General features: G+C 34.9%; 2 protein-coding genes across 5 annotated transcripts in view; both read right to left on the bottom strand.

Annotated features, from left to right (window-relative positions):
- Positions 1–914: 914 nt before the first annotated feature.
- Positions 915–5,044, bottom strand: LOC126827005 (cytochrome b5 domain-containing protein 1). The gene is made up of 4 exons (XM_050556168.2): positions 4,825–5,044; positions 3,702–3,778; positions 2,485–2,703; positions 915–1,901 (listed from the first exon to the last, which is right to left on the bottom strand). The coding sequence occupies exons 1-4, from the start codon at positions 4,943–4,945 to the stop codon at positions 1,671–1,673; spliced, it is 648 nt and encodes a 215-aa protein (XP_050412125.1). The 5' UTR covers positions 4,946–5,044; the 3' UTR covers positions 915–1,670.
- A 4,408-nt stretch (positions 5,045–9,452) lies between these two features.
- The window catches only part of LOC126826992 (kazrin), a 112,183-nt gene continuing 106,463 nt past the window's right edge, over positions 9,453–15,172 (bottom strand). For all 4 annotated transcript variants that reach the window (XM_050556146.2, XM_050556144.2, XM_050556147.2 and 1 more), the window contains exons 13-14: positions 14,646–14,775; positions 9,453–14,090 (exon numbers count right to left, since the gene is read on the bottom strand). In XM_050556146.2, the coding sequence (XP_050412103.2) occupies positions 13,941–14,090; positions 14,646–14,775 (280 nt within the window). In that variant the 3' untranslated portion in view covers positions 9,453–13,940. The remainder of the gene's footprint in view (positions 14,091–14,645; positions 14,776–15,172) is intronic.

Genomic DNA, 15,172 nt, shown 5'->3' with positions numbered 1-15,172 from the left:
TACAGTGTCTTAGGAACATGACCCCCCACCCCCTGCAAAAATTCCTTGATCCGCTCCTGGAACAGTAACATCCAATCAAAGGTTGTGACACAAACACACTCAAACCAATCCAAACATGGCAACCTCTACAGAAACCTTGACATTGAACAAACCTTGAACTTTGAAACTCAATTATAAAAGGTAGACATTTTAGCTGGAAAGCATGAAACGTGGTATTCATTATGATCGAGGAATCTAAAAGGCTCTCAAGTTGGGTCAGTAACCAATCGAAATTAGTGCCGAAATATGCGGGGTATTACGTGAAGGGTTAGATCTATTTGATAAGGCCAACTTCAAGTTTGGTCAAAGGTCACCAGATGAAAACAGGGCTAGCGCTAATCCCAACCCTAACCCTGGATCTAGCGCTTACCCTAACCTACAATCTCACCAACAAACACATGCCCTAACCTTATTTACATCTCGGTGACCTTGACGAAAATTGAGTTGACCTTAAATAGATCTAGCCTTACGTGAAGGAAATAAAATGAAATAAAATGGGGTTTAACGTCCTACTGTTCTGCTCCTATGCTGGGCTAATGAAGACAGGCATGCGCCATATAGTGTGCTATGAGGGAAATTTTGCCAGGGCAGCAGCACTATCACCTACTCTTATATCGAATTCCAACTGCAAAGGGATCTTTTACGTGCATTCCAATGTATACACAGGACCTCGGTTTTTCGTATCATCAGAAGGACAAGACAGCTGTCCTTGTCAGGTCCTCTGTCCTGCATCACTGACAAGGGGGAACCACGCCGGAAACTTACGTGAAGGGCTTAATAAACTGTAGTGAGTTATGGCGAGATCAAGCCTTCTATTAAAGATGGTCATGAAATGAAAGGCTTGCTATCATACAATATAATGACAATTATTTGGTCTATTTTCAAAGTATTTTTATTTACGTATAAGTTTAACAATAAATATACATTTTATTTACAATTTTAAAAGACCACTTTCTATATAATAAAAATTTGACATTCTGCAGACGACAAAATATAAACAAAACAAGCAAGCGCCACCTATAATGTTTGATGGGCCTCTTATAAATCTGAATGAATCCAAGCCAGGTGAATATCCAACGTTGACATTTTGATTTCTTAATTAAATATTTAATAATCAATGAGTTCTATTTTATTGTCTAAGAAGTTGATACTTTCTGAAAAATGCAAATGAGGGAGGATCAACGTCCTTAAAGATACATTATGTAAGATTTAGATAAAGAGCTGGCCGTTCTTGTTAGAATAGTTCAAAAATAGATAACGAGAAATGAATATGGGGCGATGTTATGGCAGTTTGAAGATCTGGTATATATCATCAACACAAAGTCTCCATTATCCATTTGTCGTAAAATTTTAAAAACTCGCAGGTGTTCAAATCCATTTAAATATCAGCCATCCAATGGTCTAGAGAGTTTATTATAGGTTTCCCATGTGAATAATTGTCTAATTAATAATTTTTATAATATTTGAAGCCAGACAAAGACTTGGAATAGGCAGATTTAGCTCATACTTAATGTATTTTTATAATACAAGAAGCCATAAAAAAGACCTTCAATAGGCAGATTTAGCTCTTACATAATGCATCTTTAAATAAAATATCAAATATATTTCTTTATGTTGATTTATCCGTTGAATTACGATTCCGTTAAATCATCGTTAAAATAAAGATGAATGGCCTGTAAAAACGTATCATCATTCATACTAAGGGTATAGAAATCTTCATCTTCATCTGGTATAGTATTATCTTCTAGATTTTTCTTCATATCCAGATTTCGGCCATCATATTTCCATGTGTAACTGGCCGCGTGTTGATTATATTTCAGATATCGCTCTAATATCTCGGACATGTTTTCTTCGGAGCAGACCTGAAATAAAAAAACAATTACTTGGATTATAATTATTGTCAGGTCTCTGAGTACATTCAACAAATCATGCTGAACAAGTTTTAAATAATCCAACCAAGTTTTTTTAGTGGAATAAACCGATAACTCGCCAAATGTTAGTAAAGGATTACTTTTGGTGAGGGAGGGAGAGAGAGAGAGAGGGTTACAGTCCACTCGAAACAAACTAGGTCATTTCGGGACTAACATGGTTCAATTTTACGTCAATAATTCGCTTGCACATAGTGGGAGGAAACCCGAGGACCCGACGAAAACCCATGAGATTGGACAGGCAACCCTACTCCTTGTCACGTACAACTGGGGAATCGAAACCACACCAGTCGACGGAATGACAGACCTTATGATACTAAAAAACCCACCCCTCTCTAGTCGAATGAAGAACAGGCCGAAACACTGATGTATTGGAGCACACAAAAATGACCATATGTTAGTTTCAAAACATGACACTGAAATGGATGCCCAGGGTCGTCCCCGCCTCTACCCCCACCCCACACCATGCATGCCCCCCAAACTCTGCCTGCTACACAATCAGCTATATCTCACTTACCTCAATGACTTGTTCTTGTGATGTTAAAGTGTTGATGATTTTAATAAACCGTGTCTTTTTTGATAAAATTCCAACAGCGTATGATTCATCTTTCCACCAGGGACGACCAAAATCATTTGCCCAATCGCTATCTGGGTACGGAGGAGGAATATGAATAAAACGACCGTTTGGACAATACGGTATTATACAACCAGTTAACGGATCAATGTGTGTTCGTATCTGAAAATAATAATATCATCATTTATAATATCATATATAAGAGAGAGAGAAATGGGGTTTAACATCCATTGACACAAACTAGGTCATTTCGGGACTAACACATGGTTCAATTTTATTTCAATAATTCACTTGTGCGTAGGGGTCTTTAGCAGTGGGAGGAAACCGGAGCACCCGGAGAAAACCCACGAGGTTGGACAGGCAACCCTACTCCTTGTCACGTACAACCGGGGAATCGAAACCACGCCAGTTGACTCAATGACAGTCCTTATGATACAGCACACAAATTATCACACAGCACACAAATTATCACACAGTAGACAAATCTTCAATCTGACTAAAATACAGATCTATATTTCATTTCGGTTTTTTTATACTTTCAGTGGCCTCTACTACAAGAAGATCTGACCGGTTGTAGTGGAAGGTCGCTGCAGAGGTCATACGAGTGGCTTTTGAACCTATGAAGTCAGACATTGGATTAACCAATCAAAGTTGACGTTTGTAGTAGGATAAGGATACCCACGTCAGGGGTCATACGAGCGACTTTTTTGAACCCCTGACGTCAGACATTTGTTTAATCAATCAGCGTTGATGTTTCTAGTGGGTTACCCACAGTTCCCTGCACCTCATGCCAAAACAACTCTTCCAGATCCTTGGGTAGTAACAAGTAAAATAAAATTTTAAACTATAAAAATCAAAACGAAATAGGATCTGTGTTTTAATTAGGCTGTAGGTCTGCTATCTGGGTAACGTCGGTGGCCAAAACATCCAATGAGCATGACTGATTAGAAGTAGTATAATCTCCTGTCCAATGATCTACGTTTTAAACCCAATGAGAACCGAGATATTTGATATTGGATCTGAAACAATCTTTGGCACAACATAAGGTTTTGTTATTTTGGCAGTTGAAAAAAAACACTGAGAATTAAACTGTCGACAAGTAGAGAAGAAGATAACGATTAGAACCTGTATAGTGACAGTACCACAGATTAAAAACTTACATCTTTTAATTTAGGATTGAACCAATTTGAAATATCTTTACCAGCTGTCTGTAAAATGGGTTTCAATAAAACATCACCTGTATAGGAAATATAAATATAATTTCTAGTACGGACACATCAATACTTTCAAGGGGAGCTGCAGTGGCTCAGTGAGTAAGATGCTGGCTCAATCACCAGGAGGTCACAGGTTGGACACTGGTGTTGGCTGAGGATGTTCCTCTTGATTGTTAAGTTTGGCTTTCCCTTGTCAATTATGTTGGATGGAGAGAGAACCTGGCAATGAATACCACCTAGTTATTCAGATGGGATGAAAAACCTGAGGTCACCTACACAATTTGTGTAGGCCTACATACAAAAGACAAACTTGCTAGTTGGAATTTGATGAAAGAGTCGGTGGAAACACAGTCGCTATTCCTTTGGGCAAACGAACAAAACAATTCACCTTTTATTGCAAATCATCCTATCTCTATTTAATATAGAGCAAAGCTCTACAGCATCGACGAAGCGCGGTGCTTGAGCAAAGCTCTTTTCCGGTAACACAGGAGCGTAACTGAAATTGTCACCCACAGACTGTTGATTAAAAAAAAATTCAGACCGGAACCGGATACACTGGGCAAAACAGGCAATGCGCATGTCAACTTACCAAATCTCGCCCAATGTCAATGAAAATAATTCTCACACTTTTTTGCTCTTTTTTAAAAAAACAAAATTAATGTATACAATTTAGATCTAAATGAAAATCAATTTGGAAAAACTAAATTATTTAACATTTTTTGTATCACTTGAGAAAATTAATTATGAAGGTTTTATATTTGACAATAATCAGCTTCGCTCTACTCAGGCAATGCCTGTTACATATTAATTTTTACAGGACATTTTGAACAGTTTTTATATATTTTTATGGATAGAGTACCGGTATCGGATTTATTCACATAACATAAGTTTACAGGTAATGTTCTTTTACGTGACAATGTTACGTATGTATAAGAATAAATCCAGAGGTTTGTATATTTATCAGATTTAAATCCAAGTCAGTATGATAAATATATACAACAATCCTACAACTGTCTTTATAATATAGGCTATTCAGCAACTCCATCAGATTAAGCTTTAGTTTGTTTACCTTTGTATTTTTCACAGAGAGGAGTCAAATCATATACTTTTCCCAGAAATGACACCCATAAATCATCTATAGTATTGTGAACAGATACTTCATTTGGTGTAAAATATTTAGGTCGTCCCATCTTTGTGGTGCAGTGGCCGAAAACTAGAGCATTGAGAAATAAATTACTGTTATAGAAAAATACTGTTGTCAATGTCAACAAAAGATTTGTAGCGGAAGTGAGTCTTTACGCATGACTTGTTTGGTATTTAAAAATCAGATAATAATATAAAAGTAAACGAAATTAGACATATAAAAAAGAATGAAAAAAGTTTTTATCTTCTGAATAATTAGTTAGTTTATAAAAATGGTCACCATTTTCTATCAGTTCTAAATAATTAGGAATTATTTAATAATTAACTAAAATTATATTAAAATCTGGTATTTCGTTTTTGTTTTTATCAATTTTGGAATCTAAAATGGCTACTGAAATAAGTGTGAGAAGGAATTTTAATATTATAAACCTTTTTTTTAAAGAAATTCGAAACAACTATGTTTATCAGAGCTTAGTAGGGTTGCAGTTGTAATATAAATAAGAGGCCTGCGGCATAGCGACAACTTTCATTCTTCCGTGCAAGTAAAACTTTTCTTAATTTGAGTGTAAACTACTGGTATCATTGTAGTTCCTAACTTCCTTTTAGTTTGATAACGTTAAACGGTCTGTGGACGGACGATCTCCTCTGACCGTTGGCGTTACAATACTTACAATCCGTCCCGACATGTATAAGCTGCAATATGAAAATACCGCTGTACCCTCACTTCTTTTCTAAGTCTATTTTGGAGTCATTACCTTCAATTATTCACCATAATTGTTCTCTGTTCACAATATAGGTTCATTTCTAGCGACATCAAAATAAGATTTAAGAACAGGGTGGTATTTCATTAATTTGGTATTGCACTTGCAGCTGAAATGTCGTAGGATGGACAGAAATGGTGAGAAAACTTTGTCAGTTTAGAGACCATTCCAAAAGGAACTATTGGTATGCCTACAAATTCATTTGATTTGATATCACTCAGCAAGCATCAGTAATTGTAATTTGTATTCCATAGAATTACATCCCGAGTACTGGTATTTACAACTCAATGACTAAATACCATTGGAACAATTTATTTAAACATTCATTAGACAAAAAATTAAAAACAAAATATTTTTTTTTTTAGAATGAAACAAAAAATGACCCGGGGTTGAAAAGTGGAAGAAGAAAACTACAAAGATGGCTGAATAAAAGCATGAAAATATGCATGACTGATGGTAGAACATTGATAGGTAAGTAATGGCCAACCATTCAGTTAAATATTCAGCATTGATAGATACTTATGCTATTTGAAATATTAAAGTAGTAATGTATTACAGTTTCAGTAAGATATTTGGCAATGGAAAGGTAGTGACCCTTTCAGGTATATTTATAATGTGAAATCAATACATGGGTCAAAATTTTACAGAAAAAATCTCTAGATATCTGTAAGAGGCTGTAAATTATTTACAGTACTGAATTATGATAGTGTTCAGTAGGGATTCTCCCTAATTATAACTAGCTGTACAATCACTGTGATTCCAAAAAAACTTTCAAAAACTCTGATCTGTGGATGGACAGACCAAGTTGACATCAATATATAAAATGATGTGTTCTTGTAAAAAGCAATTGTGAACCTAATTCTTTTGCCATTGTTATTGATATTGGGATAATTTATCTCCTATATAAACCTGAGCCTTTAAATATATCTGTATAGATCATGATGTTTTGTTTTATTTCAGGAATATTTCTGTGTACAGATCGAGATAGAAATGTGATATTAGGATCCTGTGAAGAATATTTAAAATCACCAGGTAAATATTACTACAACAACAAGTACGGATATCCCAGCAGTCTCTCACTCAATGCACAAACAATTGTCGAAGGAACATGCATGCCATGTTTCGTGTCGATAGTACATGAATTAGTGGAGGCTAGACATTTTTCAAAGAATATAGCCTTTTTTCGATGATTATCGACCCCCAAAACAACAAAAACAAAAAAATGATTAGCAGTTGGGCCCAGTTACTGGTCCAATTACTATTTAAAATATTTTTTCTATTTTAAGACCATGAGATATTTAGGTTGTTTCTCTCGTAGCCTATTTTACTAACACAGTTTCAAGTTGGCCATCTTGTTAATTTAGTTGTCTTTATGAATGTTGGTTGTGAAATCAGGGCTTTAAAAAATAAGCCAGATCCATTAATTATATATAAAGAGTCCAGAGGAAGAACGATCTAAGTCACATTTTTGTCTTTTCGCATAAAAGGCAAAACAGACTTTTGGATGAGAATGCTTGATGCGAACAGAACAACGAGTGGGTTTAATTACAACTTCAAAATAATGTTTAATACGAATCATAATTACCAGTACAACAACTGACTTCCACTTTTCAGCCAAATTAAGGTCAAATAAATACGATGGACTTGTATTTGTCCAGGAGGCCATTTCAGAAGGGCCTTAGTTCGATGTGACTCTGATCGTTTTTACCTGAAATTGATTGTTCCACAGAAAGCTTATACAATTTGCTACCAGATGGCGCCATTAACTGGGGTTCGTTGAAAAAGTGATTTAGATCGTTCTTCCCCGGGGCTCTTCATATATATACACCACATGTATATGCCCAAATTTCGTTGTATACTGTCATCACCTTTGCCGGTCGGTCCATTGTTGTGGATGCTCTAAATGCTAATGTTATAATTCGATTGACTTGTATGCTTTGGTGGCTAAGTGGATAAGATGCTGGCTCGGTAGCCTTGAGGTCGCATGTTCCATCCTTGCATTGGCCAAGAAAGTTTATCGGGATTTTCTGACGTAGTTTCCCTTGTCAGTGGTGAAGGGCGGAGGATCTGACAAGGACAGCTGTCTAATCGTTCCGATGCTGCAAAAAGCTGAGGTCCCATGTATACATTGGTGTGCACATAAAAGATCCCTTGGCAGTTGGAATTCGATATAAGAGTAGTCCATAGTGCCGCTGCCATGGCAAAATTTCCCTCATAACACACTGTATGGCATAGCCCATCTTCATTAGCCCAGTTTAGGAGCAGGACATTAAACCTCATTTTATTTTATCTTGTATGGTTTGGGTGTGATTTTCATTGTCTGGCAATCAATATGTATTTATTTGTATTTTTAGATAGTGGTGAAAAAGAAGAACCGAGAATATTAGGATTAGCCATGATTCCAGGTCACCACATAATCAGTATCCATGTTGATGAAGATAGAAGTTTAACTTATAACTGGAATATGGACACAAGCTAATGTCACATACAGTGGAATCTGTATTCAGCAACCACTTACATGGAGATGTCCTCAAGTAGGAACAGCTGGTCGTACAGATTCTACTGTAGTTATCAAGATGGATAATTTTATTGTCTTCTCCAGAATGGATGCTACTGATGTGGATGATATTTATATATAAATCCTAAAGGAATAAATGGTTATGAAAAGAAGTGTGACTGAATACTGATAGGTCTAAAACAAGGGGGGATAATCCATAATTTACCTATTATCTCCCCTTAGACCACATATGTGATAGTTCTTCCAACTTTTTGAAAGTTGTCAGAAAGTCATGTCTGAATTCTGATAGTTCTAAAACAAAGGGGGATAATCCATAATTTACCTATTATCTCCCCTTAGACCACAGATGTGATAGTTCTTCCAACTTCTTGAAAGTTGTCAAAACACTATGACTATTTCTTGCGCTTGTGTGTAAGGCAAAGGGGAGATAACCAGACTAATATTTGCGTGATTTTAATATACATGACTCATACTGTATTGAAACTTGTTGTAAAATTGTATCATTATAAAATAAATGACTACAATGTCAATCAAACCAACATGGGATGTGTAATTTGTGCACTTGCTGGAATTAATTTGAGTGTGATATATTATCGTTTATTCATAAAGTCTGTCATTGAATCGACTGGCGTGGTTTCGAATCCCTGGTTGTACGTGACAAGGAGTAGGGTCGCCTGTCCAAGCTCGTGGATTTTCTCCGGGTCCTCCGGTTTCCTCCCACTGCTAAAGACCCCTACGCGCAAGCAAATTATTGCAATAAAATTAAACCATATGTTAGTCCCGAAATGACCTAGGTTGTGTCGAGTTGACGTTAAACCCCATTTCTCTCTCTCTCATTATCGTTTATTATGTTAAGACGAACTAGATCTGATCTCCAATCACACAAAGACACTTTTATCTCTTTAAATAGAAAACTGAAATGAAATGGGGTTTAACGTCCTACTGTTCTGCTCGGACTGGGCTAATGAAGACGGGCATATGTCATGCTATGAGGGAAATTTTGCCTGGGCCACCTCTTATATCGAATTCCAACTGTCAAGGGATCTTTTACACAGGATCTTGGTTTTCCGTCTCATCCGAACGACTAGACAGCTGTCCTTGTCAGGCCCTCTGTCCTGCACCACTGACATGCGGAAATCATGTCCGAAAATCCCATTGAACTTTATCGGCTAATGCAGGGATTGAACACGTGACTTCCAGACTAGCGAACCAGCGTCTTAGCCACTGTGTCTCCAAATCAAAGCATCATGTCTCTTTAAAGAAAACAAAAGGATGGTTGTTTAAATACATTTAATAAAAAAATTTATTCTGTGGAATAAGATATTTTGGTTCAACATATACAAATAGGTTTATATACAGATTGACACGATCACAATTAGAACATATTTAACAGAAATAAAAACAAGGGTAAAACTTTTACCATCAACAACACGATATATAATATAGATCAGAATAAAATAGGACTTTCTGGCTAATTTCTTCATTCATATCAGTTTAATAATAATTAAAAGTTGAAGGATCAATTTAGACAGGAAGTAGGCTTGATTATACCAGTTTAATAATTAAAGTTGAAGGATTAATTTAGACAGGTAACGTCAATGGAGCAGATATGCCATTGGGTAATGTTGAAGAAAAAATTTAGAAAGGCAGTAGGTATGATCATACCAGTTAAATAATTAATGTTGAAGGATCAAATTAGATAGGAAGTAGATTTGATCATACCAGTTAAAAAAATAACGCTGAAGAATGGTTTTAAAAATAATTTCTATTTTAAAGTTTCGCACATTTCTTAAAAGAAGCGTTTAAATTTGTGTAAATGACAGGCATGTGTTTTTTAGCGTTTTGAATATCCTTACGTTAAATGCTTGCTGCCTTTAAAATAATAATAATAATTATAAACATTCACAACTAAGAGAAATTAAAATTTTATATCAAATTGGTAAAAATGAAGAAATCTATTCAAAATCTGATAAAATATATTTACAACTTCTGCTAAAATATAATGTTAATAATTCTACAAAATTTAGTTTTGTTTTTTGTTTATATCACAATTAACATTGAATAATACACAATAAATTATAATATATGACAATACATTTACATATTTCACAATTAAAAAAAAACACCTTGCTATTTTAAAACTATATAAATATAAACGATCTGTGAGTGATGACAGGTGATAAATTGATTTAATTCGAGTGTATAACGACTAGATTTAAAGGAACTATGAGATACTGGTCAGTGTTAAATTATAAGGCCAGCTCAATTTTTCGTCATAGGTCACAGAAGTAAACAGGGCTAGTGCCAATCCCTGGACCCTGCCCTAATCCTTACTCTAAACCTAACCTACAATCTCGCCAACAATCATGTGCACTAACTTTATTTACATATCAGAGACCTTGATAAAAATTGAGCTGGCCTTGACAAATAGATTTAGCCGGGGTTTAATATTCTATCCTAGATCAAATTCGTATCCTTTCATCATCACTCATTAAAAAATCTTTAAAGCTCCTTTTACTCGCTACCCGATTCAAATTGTGGTCCGTGTAAAATTGGCAATTCATTGTGGTTTATCAAAAATTAAAAATATGGAGCTGGTCAAATTTATTTTAAAATCTTATAAACAGGTGTAGTAATACGTAAAAGTTTGATAAAAATTAATTGGGACACTTAAGAGTTTTTGTAACGATTGGTTCGTTTGTATTATATCACAATTCTGTGTGTGCAATCATGAGCCGTGACGTGGCTTTTATACGTACACGGCTGTGCGCTTTTATACGTGCGCGCTAATCTATACAGCCCGTTGACATTATAGTTATGCCGTCCAAAGGTCGATCGTAGCCATGTCTGAAACTAGGGTTTTGAAAAATATGCTAGTTTTATGGTGTGTAAATCGACTGATGGTTTCCGAAAAAATTTCGGTCAATTTTTTAAGTCGAGCAGTTATGACGTGCATAGATAGATAGATTGTACTGTTGTGTTAAGCAGAGCGTGGCGGGGGGTTTAAATACAAGAATAAATTACATGCTGTAGTATTTACATGTGTAGGCCTATATTTACATGTAGGCCTATATTTACATGTAGGCCTACATTTACATATAAAAGGCAACATAATTATTGCACAAAGCATCTATCAATCTATAATCATTATTAAAAACTAAATTTTCAATCTGATTTAAAATACAGATCTATATTTTGTTTCGTTATTTTATACTTTCGATGGCCTCTACTACATGAAGATCTGACCGGTTGTACTAGAAGGTCACGTTAGGGGATCATACGTGCGGATTTTGATCCTACGACGTCAGTCATTGGTTAACGAATCAGCGTTGATTTTTTATTTGTGTTTTTTTCCGAAATACAACTTCTGTTTTGATTTGTTTTCTATCGCTGTGAATGTCTACCCATAATTCCACATGGTAGACGACAAGAAATTTTCTCAACAGACTATATGATTGGCTAATCTCTCACATCCATCGGAAAGTAGGTTATTTGACAATTCTTTCAGATCTTATTGTATGAAGAGTATAACGAAATTAGAACTATAAATGTTTTTATCAGATTGCTAAATTTCTAGCATGCTTAATTGGAGATGTGTGTGTTTGATATAAAAATGATATCTGACAAATGAAATATGCTGTAATTAAGTGCTAAGCCTAATTGGTAATTGAACAATGAAATATATGTTCTTTGATGATGAACGAGTCATAACTTATATCTGACCATTCGTAATACATCTACCAGTAAATTCTGCAAACAGTTTCCCCATCAGTGAACGGCAAAAATATAATTCAACATCCTTAGTTTATATTCAATCGGATTAAAAAACAGATCTTGTTTCGTTACGTTTTTTACCGTTCATTTTACTTGTCTTTACTACACTAAGATCTGAAAGAGTTGTTATATTGAAGTAAGAGATAAGCCAATGAAAGTCTGTTACGGCGACTTCTTGGCGTGCCATGCACGGATCTGTGGGTAAACCACTAGAAACGCCAATATCTGACGTCATAGGGTCAAAAGCCGCTTGTAACACACCTGACACTAACTTTGCATACAACTTGTCAGATCTTTATGTAGTGTAGGCCATCGAAAGTATAAAGAAAACAAAATGAAATATAGATCTGTACTTTAATCAGATGGGTTTGTATGAAATAAAAGGCACAGATATAATCATGAATATTTAAATACCAATAGATGACTTATTAGATATGAAATAATGTAATATTGATGAAGGAGAGACAGGTAAGATCTTTCTAGAATTAACAGTTTGAATGAAAAAAAAATCTTTCTCAGAGAATTAACAGTTTAAATGAAAAAAAATCTTTCTTAGAATTAAAAAATTTGAATGAAAAATTAACAGTTTAAATGAAAAAAGAAAAATATTTCTAGAACTAACAGTTTAAAAAAAAGAAATAAATTTCTAGAATTAATTTTATATATATATATAAAAATTGTTTGATAGGTAATGATCACATGAATCCTGAAGAATGAAAAGTGTGGTTGAATTTTGAAAGTTCTAAAACCAAGGGAGATAATCCATAATTTACCTATTATCTCCCCTTAGACCACATCTGTGACAGGTAATGTTTACATAAACCCTGAATGTAGAATGAATACTGTGAATTTGTTTCTTTAATCTGATATTTGATATAAAATAGTTTCTAATAATCCACACACATTCTTTCTCTCGTTCTATATATAGATCTGAGTAAACGTCACACTCTAAATAACAAACGTTGAATATACTATGTAATACACAGATGTTGTACATGTAATATCATAAACCATGACTTAATGGGGATGCTCGATTCACAGTCCAGAAAGTCCAAAATTGACAGAATTGCAATCGCGTAACGCGAATTCGGTTCTGTCACAGTGGTGTGAGTAGAATCGTCACGTAATTAAACGGTTTCGGCTGCATGTTTGGTCGAGATATTTACTTATTCAGTCGACGCATGCGTTGTAGCCCGAAATCCACCTTTTCACTCGATTGTCACTATTTTTGGGATTGAGAGAGTTCAATTCTGGAACATTCAATCGAGTACCCCCAATGACTATCAGATACGGAATACACTCATCAATTGGTTGTTATTTTAGCGATGTTTTGAGGAGAGTGCTCTCTCATCTTTGACAAGCAAAAACAAACAACCACACTGACTTGCATTCCATATAATAGCGTCAGGTTTTATTCTGAGTCACATCACTTTTTAAACAATTTTCAATGCTTGCGTCAGTTGTAATTGACAGCACCAGAATAATTCCAGCTACAGGTAATCGACAGGTATTCAAAGCCATTCACCGTTCATTATAATAATTTCCGCGCTGAATTAACCCTTTACTAAAAGTACAGTAATCCATGTTAAGATCTGATCTCGATGTTAAATTATGGAGACAAAAAAAGGTAATAATCCACAGGTAATATGGATTACCTTTCTTCATGTTAAGAGCAGGTTATATTATTTCTACTATCAAATTCAACCATCTTTGACTCATTAAAGGGGATTCCCCCCCACCATATCCTCACCAAGTAGACGTCACCTTTCACATGAACACAACTGTACAACCATCATATTCGTAACGAAACTGGCAATAATCCTATTTTACTACACTTCAAACATTCAACCTTCGATATTCAATTCACGGGACTAAGAAAAGAGACTCCACTGTCCGTAATCATTATTTGAATTCGGTTTATTTCGATGGACTGCCTCGACGAGTAGTTTGTTGTTTACAATTTCTTGTAGAGATTTGTTAACAACTAACCTATACTGGCGTAGAATCCGGTTCAGCCACAGAATCTAATGAATTATGCTGAATTTGAATAGGTGACGATATTTTACGTTTTGGTGTGTCATCAAAAGCTAATTTGAGATCGTCTTTAAACTTTTTGCCAAACGCTCTACTTAACGAACCCTGAAAAAAACAAACATACACAATTAATGTTTAGTTTCAAATGTTTCTGTTTTTACTCTAATTTCAAATCACATATGTTCGGTGAAATATGCCAAAAGTCTCAATCGAATGGCAATCTCTAGCGTCTGGTTATTCCAGTCTACACCGATAGTATTTATTGTGGATGCTCTCCAGATAAAAATATGGCGTCACCAAATGATATGACTTGTGGAATATGTTTAGCCTCGTTCTTCGGGTAAATGTTACAATTGACACTGAAACGCATTATGGTACACGATTCGTGTACCAATGGTAAAATGTTTATCTTGTCTTAAATATTGGATATCAGAAGCCCATCTTGTCCCTGTAAGATCACAACATCAATGTTGATTTAAATTGACAAATAATTTGTGTTTTCAATATCGCAGATTTTGGATGATATTGAGTTAGAGACATAGCTACTTTAATTCCAAATATTTAACTTCTGAAATATGAAACAAAAAACGGTTCCTTTGGGTGGCTGTTTATGCATCAAGACCCATAAGAAATAAAACTTCATGAACTAAAAATACTAACCCGAAAACTCAAGCGTCCCCGTGACGCGTCATCTGAAGTTGAACTGCTTCGAAAAGATCTATTAAAAGATTTATTAGCCGATCCGTTGTCCGACTTCTTCGAGTTATTATTTGGTGTGTCAAGAGCCGCTCTGAAACAAGTTCAAATAAAATATTGAAAATATTGTGTAAATCAGAATCAGGCCCCAATTTCACAAAGCATTCTCAGACTTAAGTTAAGAATTTACTCAACTTTCAATCACTGTTTATGAGAAATATCTTTGATCTAGAAATAGTTTCTTATTCATGTATTTGATACATTAAAACAACACAAGTTTTATAAAAAGCTATATTTTTGTTAAAATAAGGCGAACAATTTTGAGTAAATTCTTAACTTTAAGGCTGAGAATGCTTTGTGAACACGGGGCCAGGATTTTTACAATAAATAATGAATAAACTATAACACATGATTATAGAAAACAGCTTTTAATTTATTTGGATGAAATAAAATGAAATGGGGTTTAACGTCCTACTGTTCTGCTCCTATAC

This window comes from Patella vulgata, chromosome 7 (genome assembly GCF_932274485.2).
Source record: "Patella vulgata chromosome 7, xgPatVulg1.2, whole genome shotgun sequence".
NCBI lineage: Eukaryota > Metazoa > Mollusca > Gastropoda > Patellidae > Patella > Patella vulgata.
This window is presented reverse-complemented; position numbering and strand designations above follow the sequence as displayed.